The sequence below is a fragment of the Drosophila santomea genome, chromosome 3R (assembly GCF_016746245.2).
Source record: "Drosophila santomea strain STO CAGO 1482 chromosome 3R, Prin_Dsan_1.1, whole genome shotgun sequence".
Classification (NCBI taxonomy): Eukaryota; Metazoa; Arthropoda; class Insecta; order Diptera; family Drosophilidae; genus Drosophila; species Drosophila santomea.
The window spans coordinates 20,157,280-20,178,968 of NC_053019.2; the positions used below are offsets into that span (position 1 = coordinate 20,157,280).

The 21,689-nt window shown below is 41.3% G+C and overlaps 2 protein-coding genes across 3 annotated transcripts in view; both read right to left on the minus strand.

The window, feature by feature from the left end:
- Positions 1–21,689, minus strand: part of LOC120453222 (probable serine/threonine-protein kinase yakA) — a 75,356-nt gene that overhangs the window by 4,660 nt on the left and 49,007 nt on the right. The window lies entirely within an intron of this gene.
- On the minus strand, positions 12,824–12,953 carry LOC120453223. The gene is given in 2 exon segments (XM_039637816.1): positions 12,824–12,883; positions 12,885–12,953. Coding segments are annotated over 2 exon segments (129 nt in total).

Here is a 21,689-nt window from a genome sequence, read left to right on the forward strand (position 1 = left end):
TTCGGCCAGCACTTTTTGTTTCACTCTCGACTTGTTTCATTTGCATAGATTCGGCAAGTGCTCGGCATTTAGAATAGTTGCAAATATATATATATATATATCGCCGCAATAAACTTGGCTACCGTGTAGCCCATATCGGGCGTACCCCTAAGGTGATCGAACTGTTGTGAGTTTGTGGCTATTTCAGTTAGCGTATCGCAAAACGTACCCCCGAGTCGTGTTCTGGCCAATGTGCCAAATGTTTAAATTGTCAAATTGATTCTACTTCTTTTTATTTATATTTTTTGTTTTTTAGTTCGTTTTGGTTTGTTTTGTGTGGTTAGCCCAAAGCACTGACACTGACACCGACATGGAAACCAACTGACTCCCAGTCGCTTGGGCTTATGTGTGTATGAAAAATGGACCTTATGGCCTGGCAGCGTGAGAACCACAAACAAAAATGACTTAACAAATTTGCATGGCTCTCGTAGTGGCTGGCTTGCATAGTTTAGATAAGGGCAGAGCAGCGTAGAGAAAATGCCGCTGTTGGAAAATATTTCAGATGCTGCTGCTGTAGAAACTTTTAAGTGCAATATCTGCGGGGAAATCAAACTGGCAGGGGAATCTGGAAATAGCGAAAACGGCAGCAGACACTGAAAATAACATTCTTTTTCAGCTGATTGTAAAAATAGTTGTTAACAGGAAACTTAAAATGGGTTTCTAAGAAGTATGATTATTAAATAATATTTCAAGAATTATATTTAATGTGGAAAATTTTGTTTTTATGAACTTAGAGTTTGTTTTTATATTTTAAATTACATTTTGTTTGATCCTCTGTGGCTTAAAACTTGAAAAGTATAATGTTTATTTCCATAATTTTTTCTACGTGTCGGTCAGCGGCATCAACACCTGATCATTGAGGCCACTCAAAGGAGGCAAAGGCTGGCCAACAAGTGCAGGCCATTTGGGAAGCGGTCAGTTAGCATTTTTAAGGCACTCGAGGTGAGCTCGTTTCCCGGCTTTTCCTTCGCCTTTATCGCTTGACTCCAACGGCCAGGCCAAAAGGAAAGAAACAAAAAAAAAAATGAAATTTCACCAAAAACCCAAACGCTGCGTAATCATTTGTGGTCATTTGCCTGCCAACTGACAGCGGCACCGAGGTCTGCCTAGTAGTTTACTTAATAATCATGTTTAAAATGCAGAAATTACTTTATATATACTTTATGGCCAGCAGCGGGGAAAAGCGCCAAACAGAACGGGCAAAAAAAAAAAAAAAAAAAAAAAAATGAAATAAAATAATAAGCCTTTGTTTGAGCATTTTGGCGCTCAAATATTGACTAATTTGAGCACGATTATTGTGATTTGGATGCGGGACCGAGTCGGGAAAGTAAGAAAGTTGGCCATCCAGTCAGTCAGCTATAGAGCCAAAGGAGACGTGCTCATATAACTGGCGGCCAGCCAATCATGGACGTGGTCGCCATGGATATATCTTCGTATCTGCTGGATGTGCATGTGGATGTGGATGTGGATGTGGATGTGCATGTGCCGGGCACATGCATCTTCCCAGCCAAAGCCATGATGAAGATGCATGCGAATGCGAATTCGAATACGAATACAAATAGGAATGGTGGACGGGGGGAGATGCTGCATGGTAATCGCAATCGTAATCGTAGAAATTGTTAGCGCATTTTGGCCAATGCAAACAGCCTGAGGCGGCATCATTTAAAAAACATGATAGCATGATGGGTTTTATGTTTCGCTTTGACTCTTGCTGTTGGTCGTTGAGCGCAGGGGAGGGGGGGTATTCGATTATGGGCCATAAATAACAAACGATTCAATAATTTAAATGTTTTTAATTAACCTCGCTCTCTGGCATATTTATTCGCACAATTTGGTAGCGAGGCAGCTCATGATTTATTCGGCTATGTAAATTGCGCTAGACACAGGCAAATGCATAAGAAATATGTGCAAAAATGTGGCAATTTTCGGCACAATTTCTTTGGTCTTAGACCAAAGCCATGATTAGCGTCTCATAAGCTACGTCTTTGTTGCGGGCGTCAAGCGAAAAAAATGGGGGAAAAAAAAAATGCCAAAGAAAACGGCATTACGGTAGTCAATAGGCAGCCATCGTCTGAGATTAGTTTATGTGCAGGAATTTTTATATTGCGGTTACACAATTTTCTCCAGCTTGCTTGGTTATTTCTACCACCCCCTCCACCCCTCCGCGCTACCAAGACAATCAATGAAAATCACACGCTTTGGCTGCTTCTGCTTTGGCCGCTTTTTCTTGGCGAGTTTGTCGCTGTATGACTGCACGATTTTCCACGCATTTTTAACCCAAATACCGTGCTAAACGATTTTTTAATGTCTTCACTAACAAGTTTCAATTACCAATCGTCAAATGCGTGCGCATAAAAACCGAAACCAGTTGTACTTATACTTAAACCGCCTTGCCTCGCTTCGCCTCGCCACACCACCAACACCCCCTCTAGCGTTGGCTTAATCAATTAAAATAATTCGCCTGATTTCATAAAAGAAGAGTAAAGCGCAGAAGACTAAAGGAAGACAATATGACGGTGGCGGTGGGGAAATGGGAAAACCTGCTGGTTGAGGGGGACTTTGAGTCAAGTTGATTCACGTACCGCTATCAAATTGCACTTCGATTGGCCAAAATGGAGCCATCAATGGAAAGCGGCAGTCGTCGCATCTCAGTCTCATCGATTCGTAATCACTTTTATTGAGATAAACGATGGGGCGTTTCGCGTTGCGTATACGCAGTGTGTGTGCATGCGCATGCACACAATGTGATAATTGTGCGCGTAAAAATGGGTTAATCATGTCTGGCACATATTTATTGAGGAAGCGAAACAACTTGAACTTGACTCTGCTGCATACTTTTTGGGATACAACTGCGTGGCCCGTTGAGCAATAATAAACGACTGTGCATATGCAAATTGCCAAATTCCCAAGCGACGCATAAATTACGAAAGCCATTCGAAGAGCGCTCGTAAAACGCATCAAAAAAATAAAAACGCACGGGAGCTTGCAGCTGCAAATTTCTGCACCGCAAATTGTCATCGTTAGCCAAGTGCGACCAAGTTGGCCATAAGGCAGTCGATCATTTTTCAGCCAGATAATTATCGCCCACCAGTTGAGAGCCTGCCCCCAAAACAGCCGAATAGAGCCGGATATGCCAGTAGTTGCAGTTGGTAGTCAGTTGCTGACCAATTGACCAATAGCTCAGCAAACTGGCGGCTGATAAGAAAATATGCCGGTTGCAACTGGCATTGGGGTGTTGCGGAGGGGGAGGGATGCCAGTGAATTTGGGCTTATGCTTCAATTGCATGCAAATGCATAATTGAATCAAATGGTACTCCCCGTTGGAGCGGGCAACTTTCGAACCCCGCCTAATGAAGTAATCAACGGCCGGCATCTCCGGCTTTTTGCTGCCATTGTCAATCAAAAGTCGCGTTTTTATTGCGCCTGCGTTACAAACCAAATCGCATCAAGATGTATTAATCATTTCGGCCGCTGCCTGCGTTGGCGTTCAGAAACACTGTGAATAAATCTGGGTTTGTTAATGAAATGTATTTATTTAATAGAATTTTAATTTAAAATCATAAGTTTTTCTTTGCTACAAGAGAGTTTAAAAAGGCATGGATTTTGGTTTTCAAAGTAACTCGAATTTGGTTGCAATTTTTTGTCTGAGTGTAGCGGGCAACCGGCAACAGTTAGCAGCAGCAAGCAACGAGCTACAACCGGCAACGGCAATGCCATTGCTTTATCAGCTGGCGCAGATCTCTTTGGCATAGCCAGGCGTATGAAAAAACGCCAAATAACTACAGGCGAGACGGGCATGATTAAAATGCGCAAAAATGGCAAACTCCAAATGGGCGCTGCTACAACAAACAGCCAAAGCTACAACAACGGCGTGTGATGTACACGCGGCGCATTTCAATTCCATTTGATTAATGACAAAGCCGTAAAAGCAACTGCATGAAGGGGCAGCCAGCTAACGAAGATGTTGCTGATTGGCCCGCTGTCTTGGCCCGTTCGTCTTGGCCACATTGGGACTTATGTATGCATGTACATTTGGCCTGCAATGCGATGTCTTCCGCTGCTGTTGTCAACTGTCGGATGCAATGATGCTGTTGCTGCTGCTCAGGCTGCTGCTGCTCAGGATCGTTTCCTTCATTTATATGTTTGACCATAAACATTATGCGAGCATTAGCCAGCAGGCAGATGGCTCATAAAGCAATCAGAGCCACGAATCAATAGGGCAACAAAGCAGCTAGCTACTAGCTGCTAGCTGCTAACTGCTAGCTGCAACGAATGCAAATTGGCAAGTGCAGGCTGGAAGTAGAAAGTGTTGTGCCACCCACGCGGCGAATCTGCATAAATACTCGTACTGTCCACCAAATAAGGCCAAGAGAGTGCCTAACGGCCTTGCGCCAGTGGGTGCTGTATGCTGCATGCTGCTCCCGCTGCTGCAAGTGATGTTGCTGCTGCATCTGTTGCTGTCGTGCCTTGCACCGCGGCAACATGGCACAATAAATTTCAAATTTGCTATGAAACTTGTATCAGAACATGTCCATCTTGGCGGCCCACACTCTCGCTGCTCTCGCTGCCCCCCTGCTGTTGTTTTGGGTGAAAATTTTCGTGTGCCCGCCTGCGACTTTCACAGCGTCTAAAGTGCAACTGCAGCATTTACACTCAGCCAAATACCACGTGCCATTTAGTACTTCAAGTAAAACTGTCTACAAGAAAACATGTCTTACCAAATGCGAATTTTCCCTTTTTTGTAATATTCGTAAATAATTTCGTTAATGTTCTAGACATCAGTGCTGCAACTTTTCACAGTGTACAACAAGTTTTGGCTTACAGTTAGCTCGTCATACATTCTCTGTTGGGCCACGTGATTAATGCCTTAATTAGTGCAGCGCTCAATCAATTTTGGGCCAGTTAGTCAGTTAGTCGGTTAGTCAGAACCCAACCCAGAAAAATATGATTGGCAATTGTTTGGAGCGCGGGGTCATTTATCAAAATCAATACGGGAACGAACGGACTCAATGCCGATGCCAGAGTAATAACAAGGCTAAATGCCGAACTGTGCGGACGGACAGACCCCCAAGTCACAGAAATTTGCATTTTAACAAGTTAATTTTTTCAGCTGCCGCCACTGTTGCTGTTCTAAGTCATTGTAAAACGGTAGCGCACGAATTTTGGCAGCCTTTACTTTCAGTTGGCTTTTTTGACTGGCGACATAATAATGACAAACCAGAAACAAAAAACTCGAACAGCAAAATCTGGAAAGAAACACAGAACTGCATTCATTGCCCAAGCGTGACATGTTAATTGAGTTTATATTTTTTTCTGATATTTTTTTTGATTATGTCTTGGGGTGGGTGGGCGTTCACCCCGAGTGAGCAAACATTTTTGACAGGCAAATTGGATTGATATGAAAATATATAGAAATTAAAGTATTAAAGCATTTACGTGGTGAGACGCCTCTGCCCCGGAATCATGATAACTTTATTGATTTAGCCAAACGAGCAGAGTCGAGCCACCGCCACCACCACCGACGCCATCGAAGACATTGAAACCAAATCGTGAGCTCTGGGCTAACAATCAAATTGGCGAAAAGAAAAACCAACAATTGTGTCTGGTTTTGTGTCGGAGAGTCTGTGACGTGATCGCTGCAGGCGCCACTTGGCAGCCAAACAAAGGAGATCTGGCCAGGAATGGCCAGAAATTCTGGCTAATCAGCACAGACAAAGGGTGACGCTCCCATGTATTTAGTTTGAAGGCTGACTGCCATTCATTATTGCCATTTAACCGGTCAGGCGGTATATGTCGGTATTCATAGGTGTGTTTTTGTGTGTGTGTGTGTAGACGCCAAAAGAGCCGTAATATCCTACCTAGTAATTTGTTTGGCTGTCATGGCTGAGTGCATTGAAAATATTTTCACTTGCCCATCAAACGACACAGCACTTGACATGAGACAGCCAACGTCAAACATTCCGCAATGCCACCCAAAAGGCATCTTCATAAATATTTTCATATTTTCCAAGCAACGGTAACGGCAGCAGCATCCAACACTCCCACATCCCACATCCCAAAATGCCTTCAACAAACATCGTGTGCTGTCTGTGGGCTCCTTGAAGTTTCTTCTTTTTTTTTTTAGTTTTGCGTTTTATTTGCCCCGATCGAAATGATTTTTCCCTCTGTGGCGTCTTTTTCATCATCATCATTAAATTCGTCAAGATGCAAATTTCTAACCCGTTGTTTGTTGTTTGTTGTTTGCCAGTCGTGCTCATCTTCCCGGTGGCAACAAAAAATTGTAAAAAAGGGGAGGAGTGGGTGTGGGAGTGGGCGAAATGGGTGGGAGGTTAGGCAGCCATCAGTCTGGCATTTCTTAACTCTAAAATTTGTTGCTGCCTTTTGGCTCTGCCACACCGCTAAGCACAATTTGTTGTTATGGCCCGGCTCTTAGGGCCACCTGTGGGCGTTGCTCTAGCCATATATGTAAAGTCGATCTGATCCGATATGAATATACGTGTATATACTCGTAAATATAGCGGACATGGTGATATGTATAACTCATAGCTGAACGAGGTACATAAATTGCTCGTGACTGCAATTAGACAATTGTCGCCGTCATCCGAACTCACTCAGCTCAGAAGCTAATGAATTTTTATTTCTATATGTCTTACAAGACTACAGCACTAGGGCAATGGTAATAGCAATAGCAATAGCAATAGCAACAGCAACAGCAACAGCAAACAGAAACAGAGAGGAGAGGCTTTAGTGTGTGTTGGTGTTGCTCTTGTTGCTGCTGCTTGTATAAATTACCATAATAACAAATTACGGATCATTAAGATTGTCAGCTACTTCGTTTCAATTAATTAACCATTAATTACAAACCGCCTGAGCTGCAGAATGTGGTAACCAACGACAAATGCTGCACATGAGCAACAAAAGAGCAGCACTGCCTGCTGCCAGCAGCAACGGCATCAGCGACATCAGTGCAACATTTGCAGCAGCAACCATATTAGCCACGACAAAGACAACAACAACAACAACAGCAACAACAACAGCACTGGCAACGGCAAACAAGAAGCCAAAATTAATGCAATAGAAGAGACAACCAGCGGCAAGTGAAGAAAAGCAGCGGAGAAATAGAAAAAAGCAGCTGTGCGCAAATATGCAAATTTCACAGAGTAAAACAGCAGCTACAAAACAGCAACAGAAAATGCTGCAAATATGCTAAGAGACTTCACTTTCAATATACAAGTATAGCAAAGGATGCTTAGTCTGTTGTTGTTTGTCGCTTTTGCCAGTTGCACAAATTGTATTTTACCATATAAAACAATTTCAGCTGCTAGACAAAAGAAACTCAACTCAACGCGAAGCGAATCGAGCCAAAAACACATTGTCATATATACACCGAACCGAACATACACAATACACAATGCACCTACAGAAACGAAACGATACGAAACTGTGACAAAAGCACCGAAAAACCATACAAATACAAATTGAAAGTGAAACTCCAGGAAAAAAATCCAAATGGAAACTAGAAATTTGCATAGAAATGAATTTGCAAGAGTTTGTCGCGTCTGGTAAGTATGGTTATAGCTGGATTATGTTGGATTAAGTGCTTGGGAATGGGAATGGGAAAGGGAGGCCTACGAAAATGATTGCATTTGCCAGACCACTTAATTGAGGGAAATATCCCACTGGCAGCATTGTAATATACATGAGTTCTTCAAAAAGATAATTGGCTAATACAACATACATGGCTTTGGCTTTATAAATTCACATATGGCAAACGAGAACTTTTAACTGGTTTAAGCTAACTTAATCCGCGGGTGCTGACAGTTTTTTTTTCAAGATCAATCTGTAATCGATGTCATATCTTTGCACTTGATTTAATTATAATGATTATATAATATACTCCCACATTTTTTTCTGACTTTGCCATACTTAATGTAAAGCTTAATGGGTTCTGTTAAGATGGCAAAGTCAATTGAAAGTCAATTAAATAATTTGAACAAGGCAATACCAAACACCTTATAATTCCATTCATCAAGTTAAACATATCGTTAATGTTATAGATTTACCAATTTATTTTATTAGATTTGCCAGACATCGTGCAAATCGGCCATAACTCTGCGGTCCCCAACTTATTGATTGCATGTACTTGATCTATAAAGAATATCGGCTTAGTGCGCCTGTGCTGCTTGCACTTCTTGGGCCGCATGACTTTATGACAAGCGGTCTAGGTAGCCAAGTTCGTTGCCTAAGTCTTTTGTATTGCGACTGGGCATGCAAATATTTGCATATAGATTTACACACCCACGGGCCGGAGTCGCCGAATGCCTTGGCAACAATGGGCTGACGGAGCCTCCTTTACTTGTTTAATATATGTAGCTATATAGATACGATGCCAAACTTTAAATATATTACACTCTAATGCCTTTTAAGCCGAAACTATAAATTTCTTATCGCCGATCGAAAATCAAGCGTGCTCACCGCAAGTCACAGTCAAAAAGCAAAGCAAGGTTTTTTTTTTTTTTTTTTGGCTTTTGGCCACTGGCACTGGGTCTTTGGCTGCTGCGAATAGTTGGCTGTGTAACTGAGGCACACACCCTAGTTGGCTCACTCGTGCGTCATATTCAAATGCGGCCAGATCCAGGCTTTCAGCTCCGGCTCCAGGTCGCAGATTGCGTCCGCCAGATAAGCCAATGCCAGCGCCACTGTTTCGATGACTACGGGAGTACTAACTTCGACTACTTGCAAACTACCACCACCGTGTATCTATCGCATATGGCATTCTTTCAAAGGCCGTTGGCCAGAGACCAGCGAACGCTAACGGATCGGGCAAGCAGGAACCAAGCCAGGCCATAAATGGCCAAAATGCATGCGCTGCCTTAAACAGTCAAATGTGTGGATAATAATTTTGATTTATTGCCACAGCATCGCGGCCAACAAGCCACCGCAATCGGCAATCTGGGCTAGATAACTCTATATACCTCCGGCCGGTCATTTTGGGCATTATCAGGGGGAGGCTCAACCTGCTGTTTGATTTTTTCTGCCTTTTTTTTGGGGCGTGTGTTGCGGTGTGGGGCGTGTGCCTAACATGCTAATGAGCCAACTTTCAGTGGACCAATCGCCGTTCGGCTAGGCGTCTAACAATGCCCACGTTTGCTAACAATATGAATTTTAAGGTCTCACTGTTTTTTTGTTTCTCTCGTTCGAATACCTTTTTTGCATAATTTATACATTTTGCGGTAGCGCAGACTGACCGCAACTCTTTCCCGTTTTGCCTGCATTTTAATTATGAAAGCAACTCGTGCCAGACGCCAAATCGAATCGAATCGAATCGAATGGAATCGAAACGATAATTTGCATGAGCAACGCCCAAATGCCCGAAATTTTGCACAATCAATACAATTATTACAATTGAGATGTGTTTCTTGCCGTTTTTGGATAGTCCAAGAAGCTTACGAGCTGGCTGAAAGAGAAAAGAAAGTCGCCAGCGATACTTTCTCGACGTTTATCAGGCCGCTCGGCATTCATTCGTGTTCGCTTATCGCCAGCAGCTGCATAGTCATTCATCTTGTGGCCGGCCAGCAAATGAATCTGCAAATAAAGCTGTTGCCCCGGTGATCTGTCAGTCGTGCTACCCCATCCGCTTTTAATTGCAGTCCAAATTGAAGCTGACATTTATGCCTGCACTCCATTTCCATTTGCGAACAACCCCTCCCAATCCCCCTTTTGGCCAGACTAATTGGCCAGAATGCCGAGATTCGCAAGATGCTGAAATGCTGAAATACTGAAATACTGAAATCCTCCAATCCACCTCTTGAGTGTGTATATCCTCTAACGGGAGTGCACCTCAGACGATCAAATGCAGACGATCAGATGCAAATTGAGCTGTTCGGGAGACTTGTAGTTTGTAGTTGCAGTTGTACGCACAATTAGTGTTAGTCGTTTGCCCGGGACAACACTCAATGGCAATTAGGGTCGGCTGGCGTACAAATCCATTGCAAAATGCCAACAGCTGTCAGTGTGTTTGTTGGCCAGCGTATCTGTGTGTGACAAGTGTGCGCCTTGTTGTTTGGCCACTCGACAGGGGCACGCAAATTGTAATTTATGTGACAAATTTTTATGCACCACTAGCGAAAATTTATTGGCCACGCTTGTTGAGATTCTCGGTTGGGTCGAGATCGAGAGGAGATCTTCAGTTTATGATGAGCCAGTAAAGACTCCTCGTGTCGGTCGTTAAACGATGAAATTGTTTCGGAAGTAAAGCCAATCCATTGTGAACGGCGCTTTATTGATGCTGAACTTTTATGGCTTCTTTTCTAATCTCGAGCTGTTTTTCTAGGATAATAGAAAGTATTTGCTTATAGCAGGTAAAATATACATTTTTTTTAATTTTACTATTCACATTACTTTTAATCATCTTTTTTCTCTTGCCAAACTAAACATTTAAGACCTCAGTAAAATTCTAGGTAACCTATAATGTCCGCTAGTTGTTTCCCTGTTGTTCCTTGCTGATACAAATCTTCCTGGAAACAAACACCGTCAATTGCACTTGAGAACTAAAACAAAAAAGAACGACCAGCACTCGAGGCTGCCATGATCGGCAAGCGGCAGGCCAAGATTCCATTCCATTCATGCCGGAAGCGATTCATTCACAACGTGTTGACTACAAGCAGGTGTACGCAGGCCATAAGCCAAGTCACATTCGACTATCATTTATCACTTGAGAAGCGGCAGCGACTTAAGCCAAGTCTATGAGTATTTAAGCTGGTAAAGTGTTCGAAGCCTCTTTGTCCGGCGATTTGTCAATGATGCAAGCTTATGGATTTGGCATCGACTTCGACTACAGTCGATAGAATTTCCCAAAGCGAACCCATTCATTAAATGGTGTTCGTCTCTCGCAGCGGGACGGCTACCATATAGAAATCAATATAAATATTTCGAATATCGCGCTTAAGACAAAAAACAAATCGAATTAGACGCATTTAAATACACCGATCGAAATCGATTTGCATTTAAAATCGAATCAAAGATTTCTAATTTCGTGCTACCACCACTGGCTAAGATAATAAAACGCCCACGCTTGGGCAATAGATGCGAACCAGTTTATAGAGCTGGCTCATCAGTCATTTTGATTACCACAAATAACCGGAGCTAGGCAGCCTTTTATTTGCCCCTGCCATTGATGTCAAATAAATTGATCGCCACCGAATGCCTTTTTTTTTCAAAATTCCTCAACTTACAGTTTTTTGTGGCTGCTACTGTGGCTTTTAGCTGTGCCTTTGCATGTTGGTCCACTTTGGGGCACTGACTCTGACATATTGCCTGACAATCTCGGTGAAGCAATAAACACACAGCACAGCTCTAGAATCATGCATAGCATTAAGACAAACGACGAGTATAAACAGCCAAAGGTCAGGACAGAGAACTTGTTTTGTCATTTGCCAAAAAAATACAGAAACATCACCATCGGGCAGAGATAAAATAAATTGTTTTAATATCGAATTAATAAAATTCAAATTATTAAAACTGACCATTTCCTGTTCGAACTTTAAACGAAACTAAAACAAAAACACATACGCACGCATATGGTATAAAGGAAAAATGAAGCAAATTCCTGAAAAATATGTGACCCAATTAGTTGAAAAGAAGGAAAATGAAATAAATAAAAATCATTTGTCCGCAGTGGTGTAATTTATTGCATGTTTTGCTCATTAAATTGATTTTTCTCCTTTGATTTTGAGTGCCAGTGTCATTGTCAGAAAACAGGGGACACCGAAGTGCAACCGATGATGCCGTTTTACCGGGGAAACTTGCAAACTTGAAAACTTGGAAACTGGGCAGCCAAGGAGTTGAGAAGAGCACGAATGTTTGTTTGTTTGTTTGTTTATTTGTGCGGCGACCGCCGCAGTTGCACTTTTCAGCACGCTCGAGTTTCATAAAAAATGCCAATTAAGCGTGAATATAAGTGCCAGATAATTTTTCAGACAGCAGCCAATGTAACCCAAATTGCCAAAAAACGCGAAAGAGTTACAACAAAGCCGAAACAAGCAACAGGAGCAGCAGAAAGGTACAAAGTAAAACCAAAAAGTAAAACTCATTTTTCAGGGGTACGATTCACTAACCAAGTGGAGTCGTTGGGCAATATTCCTGGAAACGCATACTATGTTTTTAACTAATGCAATTTTGGTATGAAACGATCACCATAGACGTTTCTATTAAATGAGCTTTAGATATCTGCTGTTTTTTCGTAGAATCTCAAGCCAACCCAGATTTATTGTGGCTTTCGCCTAGGCAACATTGTCAATAGGCATCGATGTGAAGTGACCTGCTGACAGGCGGCAATGAGAACTTCAAAAAGACCGCCGCTGACCTCATAATAAGCCTGGCTCATCTCCACTCAGTTTTCGGAGCTCATCTGCCTTCAGGGAGGGCATTCGAGATTCGTTTCGGCTTCAAGTCTCCTGGCTGGCAGCCTTAAACAATATTTACAGCACTCAAGTGCAATTCAAGTGCTGGGCCAAGTCGAGCGATATGCCCAACCACATTCAAGCGATCCACATCCACATCCACGTCCAAGTCCGAATTCGTATCAGGCAAAAACGAGAGCCCCGAAAAAAAGTAAAACTCAGGCCAAGAATAACGAGCCAAAGTGTTTCTTCGTTTTTTGTGTCGGATTTTGAGCATTTTTCATTTTGGAACGACAGGCGAACTGATGTTGACGTCCACGTCTGTATCCAAGTCGCAGGCTTGGAATTGAAATTGGAATTTGTGGCATCGTTTTCGGTTTCGTTTACGATTTCGGCCAAGAGACTCTCAGTGCGGCGGCATTGGTACTTTGACTAGTACAATGACGAAGAGTTAAGCGATTCCCGAAAGCCAGAAACAATGGCGGTCATGCTCATAAAATGCCCAAATGTCATCGGGCTTTTTGGGGGGTATACCCATACCCATACCCATACCCATATACCCATACCTATATATTCGAATATATTCAGATCTTCGCTGTTATCGCAAGGCCCTGAGAGGCGGCGTTGATTTTGATAAATGTTTAATTAATTTTGTGCCTCGCTCGAACATTAAACCTGGCTATTTTCTGACTTAATGAACAGAAATTAACAACACACTGAGATCACTCTCCGTGGGGTAGAGCTGTATGGTAGTGATGTTCGACCCAAGGGGAGACAGAAGCCAACCATGCGGAAGATCTTCAAAGTCTGCGCTTTTTTTGGTTAAGTTTCTTCTCGTCTCGTCGGGATTTTCTCATTTACATTACATTATGCTGGCTCTGGCTACATATTATGAATGAATGTTTACCTACACACATGTGAAAAATGTTGTAATTAGTTTTTTACCAGCTTTTTTTTTCCCTTCTTCGCTCAGTGAGTGATTTTCAACAACGACTGCAAATTACAAGTTATTATTAATGTTAACAAGCGAAATCTCCGCGTACTTATGTGTTTATATATATATGTATGCATATATACATATAGTGAAAACTAATTTAGCAGTGGGCCTTCTCCCCCTCTTGATTTGTTTCGAAAACCTCCACTTTATGTATTTGTGTGTTGTACATTAATGACTGTTCTTGATTTATGTGCGGCGATCAGTGCGAAGCAGGAGGCACCTTCCTCGGCAAGTGGGTCACATGTCCCGTGGGGGTATTTGTACTTACAGATGCGCAGAACACAAGGGGCACTAAATGCGGCCATAAAAAAGACAACCTCCCCGGTAGCGCTGACATTACATAGAATCCCCCTGAATCACAACCGAAAAACACAAAATACATTCCACAATAATTATGCAAAGAGCAGCAGTGGAGAACAAAAAGCTCGTTGCACAAACGACATCGACACGAACTCATAAAGTATGCAAAATGTGTGCCAGCCAGTAAGCCAGTCAGCCAGCAGAAGTCGGCACTCTGCACTCGTCCGACAGCCAGCAACTTGTGTCAATAAAAATCAAGCCAAGCACTGCAAGCAAGTGCATCCTCTAACTCCGAATCCGAATCCAAATCCGAGTCCAAGTCCAAATGCAATCCTCTGCACTTGTTCCTGCATTGCAGCTGGAAAGCTGTGAGTGTGTCTCAAGTCTAGACAGCAGACAGCCAAAGTCACTTCACATTGCACATTGCGCTTCCTGACTCGGCCGGCTGCCTCCAGATTCAATGAGCCATGGCCGCGAAGGATGGTGCACTGAGTTTTTACGACCCACCGATATATATATATGTACATATATATGTATGTATATGTTGCCAGCTACACTAATCCACTATTCGGGGGTAACAATAAAAAATGCATCTCTGCCATGAAAACGGTAGAGTCGAGAGCTAATCAGGGGCTCAATTTATTGTAAGTCCTCGGGGAATTAGCATACTCCCGCGGCGATCGGTATGTATGATCACATGGCATCATCGGTCGGGATCAATGGGCAAATCGGTTTATATAGTGGACTTGCAAATTGGCAGAAGCAGGATGCGCAAAATTCTGGCCAGTTTTATGGTGATCGTAAACAAGGAGAAGTGTTGCAGGCAACATTGCTTGAATTAAACCAAAGATCGGGCAGAGGCACTTAAAATATCTAGTACACTCTAGCAAAAGTAGTCCCGTAAGCTTTAGTGCTAAGTTTTTGGCTTTATTTTACAGAAATTGTGGTATTTTGAAATACAAGATTATTACACGATTATTACTAGATTATTACTTGGGAATTGGCAGTAAATTATAAACACATTTTAATGAGAAAATTCCCTTTCGGCAATCAATTTTTTTCAGTAATGAAAAATTCCCTGGCATTTATAGCTAGTAGTAAATAAATAAATAAAGCAAATGAAAATCAAACGGGAAAATGTCAGAGGCAAAAGTTCTCAGCGCTGGCCGTAGACAAATAAATTTATGACACATGACGTTGTGGAGTACAAGTACGGACCACAACATCGACATCGACATCGAACGAGGTGAACTGAACTGAACTGAAGTCGACTGAAGTGTAACTTCCCACTGACCCAATTTACAAGCACTTAATGCCAAAAAGGAGAAGTCGTAGAAGAAATAAACAAAGACGAAAGCCAGGCCGGGGTAATGCATATCAAATAAAGTTCAAGCGACAGCAGCAACACCAACAAGACGACAAAAATTATGACCAAAATAGACAGCACTGCCAGCCAACAACAACAAGGAATAACAACAAAGAAATTTAAATTAAAATCCAAAAAAACTCCCACACATAAAAAGTCAAGAAAGAAACGCCAAATGAAAATAATGTACACACATACTCCCGAGTAGAGGAGAGAAAAAAAAAAGGTCTGTCAAAATTAAATCATTTCGGTGGCAAACAACTAAACCGATGGTTAAAAGTTGATAATGATGATGCTTGGATAACGCTCGTTATTACTATGGTTGTTGTTTTTCTTGATGTTGCTGTTGTTGTTTTTGTTGCCAGTGTTGCTGCCTTTGTGGCTGTCCAGTGCGTTGGTGGCTGGCACTGACAGCGTAACAAATGCTATTTTGACAAAGTGTCTGACATGAGGAGCGTGGAAGCGCAGACCCAGAAAGAGACAAGCGAAACACCGAGGTTCCACAATTATGCGAAAGTGAACAAAAAATGTATAAAAATCCAGTGCGAAACGGTTGCTGCGTGTCTGGTACACACACACACACATACTACATAGATATAAGTATACCCAAGAGCAGAAGAAATTTATTAAATTTTTTTTATTTTTTTTTTTGGCACTGATAAACACCCGCTAAAGTTAAGCGGACAAGCGACCCAGAGTCCATTCCACTTGACGGCCAAGCTTCCGGTTTCTTTTTTGGGTGAAATTTTCTATGCGCCTGTGGCAGATTTATGTGAGAAAACATAACAACAGCGGCACAACATTTTTCATCAAAAATTATAAACACCGATAGCGAACTTTGGAATTTGCATATACCTCCCTTTTGGCGCTTTAACACATGCGATGGTGTTGTTGGCTGCACGGCACGGGCAACAGACTTTTAATTATTAATATTAGACATTAGAAAATGAATACCAACGAATAAGATAAACAAAATCAATCAGTCAGTGGTTTCACAACCCACGGGGTCTTCACATACAAATTAACAGCTTTTATTTCATTCACTTGTCACCATGTTTCTGGGCAAACATACTAGATTTGCCGTTAATTGCAGAAAATCGTTGACTGTGATTGTAGTCGTGTTAAATGGACAAATGAGTGACTAATTTAACGTCCAATAAGTAAACAAAAAGCGTTAAAAATTGATATAAGTTCATTAACAGTTATAAAAAGAGAAAATTACTTGAAATATCATATATTTTCATATGTTCCACACTCTGAGTTTTAAAATCTAAAGCCGACTATTTACTGGTTATACATGAAAACTACGAAACTCGTTTTTTTAATATATTTATAGTTTTTAATTCTATATTTGCGAAACGTTTATGACGCTTCTACTTGTATTCAGAACTAGCACACAATAATGAACTCCGTAATCAGATTAGCGTTTCATTCATAATTTTTTCCCCAATGCGTTAACAAGTTCGTTGCCTAAGTCTTTTGTTCCTGCTCACCAAAAGCAGTGATCAAGAGTTAATACCAAGTTATTCACGAGTGTAGTTAAGTAAAGCTTATCTTCGCCATGAGTTCGTTGCTTCAGTCTTTTGTTTGCTTGGCTGAATGCGGCGTTGATTTGGAATTGCTTTTTATTAGTTTTATTTTCCGTTTTTGTCGTTTTTAATTTAAACTGGCGACGTTTCACTTTAATAATTTTAATACCTTGTGCAGTTTATTACCTTCGTTTTAATTAAATGCCATTAAGGTGTTTCTCTTTCCCTGAGCTTAAAGCCAATTGTATTTTCGTATCATCAGATAGTTTTTAGGCAGTTCAGTGAAAAATTTTGCTGCTCCCCTTTTGGATCTTATCTAAAATTGATTTCGTATTAATTTACTACCTGCACACACTTAAGTTTCGTTTTATGGGTTTTTTCTAACGTCTATCATCAGCGCTCGCTTGTTATTGATTAAATTTTTAAACAATTTAAATAAATAAAACTGATTAATATTCATTGATGGCTAATATACGAGGCTTGAATGTGCCGGGGAAACTGTGTGCTAAACCAGCTACTGCTACGGTCAAGTTTGGCTAACTTTCTTCCAGCAACTCGCAAAATTATCAATTATGAAGTCATTATTATTTACAGCAAGCCACACATGCGGCCAGCCGCGCTTGATTAATTGCTTTTCAAGCTTGTCAAGGGTTTGCCGTTTTCTATTTTCGCAAGCTTAGATTTTTGGCGAATTTTTCTTTTTTGCACTGAAGGTGTTGCCGGAACATTTTTTCTACTTTTGCGTTTTTTTTTTTGGTTTCGAGGCAGTCGCTGCGCAGTTCTAATTAGCTAATTATACGCTAAATTAGTATATAATTATTGCTACCCAAGCGTTTGGCCTGCTCACGGAATTTACTAATCTAAGCAGGCCAAAAGGTAGATGATTGGCACTATTCAAATGTGTGCAAAAAATAAATACACACAAATGGTAGATAAGACTAAAATGCCGTTGAGATGCGCTATCAGCGTTTTGTAAATTTTGTGAAATTTGTAATCAATTTGCCAGCTTTTGGCACAAAAGAACCCAGATCAAAAAAGACAATGAACTCCTCATTAATGGTTACTAGTCTGGCCGAAATCCTTTTTTATTTTATTTTAATTCTGCTTTGTTTCGCGCTTTTCTGCTTATGATAACTGGCTGGGAATTTCTATGGTCTGTGCGTCATGACTTTCCAAATACAAAACACCAGCGATAAAACTTGAATTTCTGTATCCCGCCACAAAGACTATCATAAAACTATTAAAAAAATATACACTAATTTGAATCTATATATATATATATATAAAAAACTACCGACATTTGATTTTAATATGGTTCTGCTTTGCATAGATGTGCGACAGGCAAGAAATATAGAAATACCTACAAAATAAACTAAAGACTTGGACAACGAAGTTGACAACCAAACTTGCACTTACCGGTTTCAAATTGGTCAACGTGGTCGGAAAGTTTATCCAATTTTAATAGCTTAATAAATCCACATAAATATGTACGTTTATAGTATATGATACTTTTGTATTCGTATTAAATTGGTTGGGCTACACAATGATTATTAGTTTTTCCCATGCCTCAGCCCATTATGAGCATTATTTATGGCAACCGATTGTTGAAGACACTCTCACACACATATATCATCGGATCGTCTTATCAGACGAAACATAATTCTTGGCCTGCATTCATAAATTTGCCAGACACATTTTCATTTGCATTTGTCGGAGGAGGTGCGGGAAATATTCTTGAGCAAAACTAATTTGGCCGGGTTAATTAAAAACTGAGGTCCGTATCGCAGTTTCCGTTGGCGGTGGTTTCCGTTGCGCTGTGTTCTTGTGTTGGGTGGGCGACAGGAATCGCGACGACGACAATGACAACGACAACGACAACAGGTTAAATGGAAATTTTTAACGTTTGGCCCGACGGCAAATGAACTTATACGGAAGTCACACAGACGAGAGGTGAGAAAACCGAAACAGAAACAGAAACAGTCGAAAGACGAAAGACGCAACCAAACGGCTCAAAAGTCGAAGTCTCCGCTCGAAGCTTTGAAACGCACGCAACGCTCAAACACTTGAAACTGAACTGAACTAAATCTGGCTCTTGGCCAGCATGTCCAAGAAGTTGCTGGCCAAAAGCAGCAGCGGCAGCGACGTCGGCGTCGACTTCAGCCGATCTGCTGAGAGCGTGACGACAACGCCGGCAGAGCTGATCTTTATTGTGTGTTTTTTTGATTTTTTTTTTTGGGGGGTTTTCGATTTTTGTTTCTGCTATTATAAGATTTGTTTGTTGTGGCCGGAGCCAAAGCGGTAAATGATAATAAAAGTTAGCAGCCTAGCTAGCTTTTTGGCCAGGCCAAAATCGAATCAATGAAGACGCTCTGCTCTCTTCGCGCTCTATGCGCGATTCAGATGCTGATTTATGCTATTAATATATTTGTCAATTATTTTTAAGATCGCCTGACGCTTAGCTCTTTTGTTCGATTGGGCTTTTCTATGGGTGGTTGGGATTATTTTTAGAATTTGCAAAGACTGCCATGGCATTGAGCATTAAACTGTCAGCATTTTGATATCGTTTCGCCCCATAAATTCGCAGCTTTATGACCGTATTTTTCTCAATGGAGAATAGTGCAAAAAAAAAGAAGCCTTTTGACCCCTGTCTGGTGGAATCTAGTTTGTTTCGGCGAAAGGCTGTGACGGACACGCCCAGTCTATTGAACTTTTCCCATAAATAAGCAAGATGTTTTCTCACAACAATTATGTTGCTGCCGATGCTTTTTCTAACCATTGATAGAAACGCTCTCATTCACATCCCTGGCCCCAGTTTAATAATTTATCAAAAAGCTTTTAGTCAATGATTTTGAATTTACGATTTCGATTCGCCTCAATGGCCCCAAACTGCGACTGTTTCTTTTAAAAGCCTTTCCACTGTCTCGCAGTAAACAGTCGATTCAGTGGAGTGCCACAACGACCTGACCCCCATAAGCGTTTCACTAATTCATGCCACTTATTAGCCACAAAACACAAAATACAAAATAAAAAAAAACACATAACAGCCACGGCCGACTTGCACCTGCCTCTTGGACTCGAACTCGGAACCGTGCTCCATTTGGGGCATTTCAACGTCAATCAATATGCATTTGAACTCCATCAATCGTTTCTTCAGCTGTGGGATTTCGACTGGCTTTGAGCATTTCTTTTGGCTCTTTCTCTTTCGATACGATTTTATGGCTTAATGCCGTTTTCTGGCCATTGAGCACTTAACGCTACATTTTCGGGCAGGACGGTTAGCAACGTAAACGGTGGATGGTGGTGGGGGGGCTGGAGGGGCATATTACCCGGGCTTATTGGCTTTCTTGTATCTTCATCTGATTTGCATTTTATGGTGTTCCTGCTGACTTTTCTCACATTTTTACGCCCGAATTTCAATTTTGTTCCATCTATTTTCAGGTTAATATATTTTCGAATACTATGGCTTTTATGAATTTTTGATAATTTCCTTTTTTTTTGTTTGATTTGACACCTGGTTCCGATGAGAGCGGTTCCAATATTAACGGTTTTTTAATTACCCACTGTCGGTAGCTAAAAAAAAAAAAACAAGTTCGCTGCCCAAGTCTTTTGTTCTTCGCTCGGCCAGCATGACGGCCTGACAACACCAGGCTCCGCATCCAGGTCGGAAAAGTGAAATTGAAGTCTCGGTCATATTCGTGGTTGTTTTGGGAGAAAAACGGGAGGCGGGCACTACATACGTATAATAATGTAAAAAACCTAGTAATCAGGGGAGCCACAAAGATCGGGGCAGCTCATTAACTTGCCGCTTTCGTCAACCAGCCGCAGATGCCTAAAAATAGCGCCACGTCATGAGGCAGTCTGGGTTTTATTTTTTATACATTTTTTTTTTTTTTGAAGTCCATCTCAAGGTGTTGCAGCTACCAGAGCTACCTGCAGAGCTACCCCCCTTCCCCGCCACCTAAAGCTCCGGAATGCAGCGCCCACTCGGCCAGCTTTTATTTTTTCATCTTCTCAGAGCCTGCTCACCGCCCCGCTTGACCCATATTCTTTATGAATATTATGGATCATACGTATATATGTAGGTACATAAATCTGTTCGCGGCTCCACTGTCTCCTGATCCCATTGTTAAGTGTAACTATTAGTTTGCTACGTTTCCAGGTCAACTGGGCAATCAATCATATAATATACAGAAGGAAATTTGTATAGTTGCGCGGAACAAGGAGTGGAATTTGATTTCTCTCTTTTATTTTACTTTTTTTTGCCACTTTACATGCCCTTGCGGCAGACTTTGTATTGTGAATCGGACATTTAATGGCGGAAACACCACAAACGGCATAGTTTCTTGTCAACTGTAACGAATCGCTGTGTATTAGGCCAAGAAAAGTATAATATTCCATTCTATTTGGCGATAAATTGATATTTATTTATGTTCACATGCACAAGAAAGAGGCCTATCAATTATATGGCTCAAAATAAACGCAATACAAGCAACATATTTGGATCATTAGTATTGTTAAAATTTAAAAATTCCAAAATATTAAACAAGGAACATAAATCGCACAGATAATACGCAAAGTATGAATCACTCATAAAAAGCGTGGTGCCAAAACAAAAATAAAACCCACCAATCACTGTTGGTCTTAAGCGGCATTCGTCAAGAATACTGACAAACGGAAGTCCAAATGCTAGAATTGAAGATGACTAAAGCCAAACACAACAATCGGCAAATAAATTATGGCTATGCACTAAGCAAATATAACTTGGAAATTATGGCTCCGGTTTCTCGTCTTCCTTATTTACCTACGACAGCTCATTTGCCGAAGATTTGTTATACATTTTTTTCTTCGAAATTCCTTTCGGCCAATGGCTTCTGCGGGTCGGGTTGGATATTTTCTCCACTTGGCGTTAGATTTCCCAGCATATTTCTACATAGAAATCGGCGCAGGAAGCGCATACCAGACGCTGGCATGTGTAATGTCCCCATATATCAAGATTTTTTTTAAATCACCGAAATTCGCGCCTTAGTTAGAAGCGATAATAATTATCGGAACCTTAT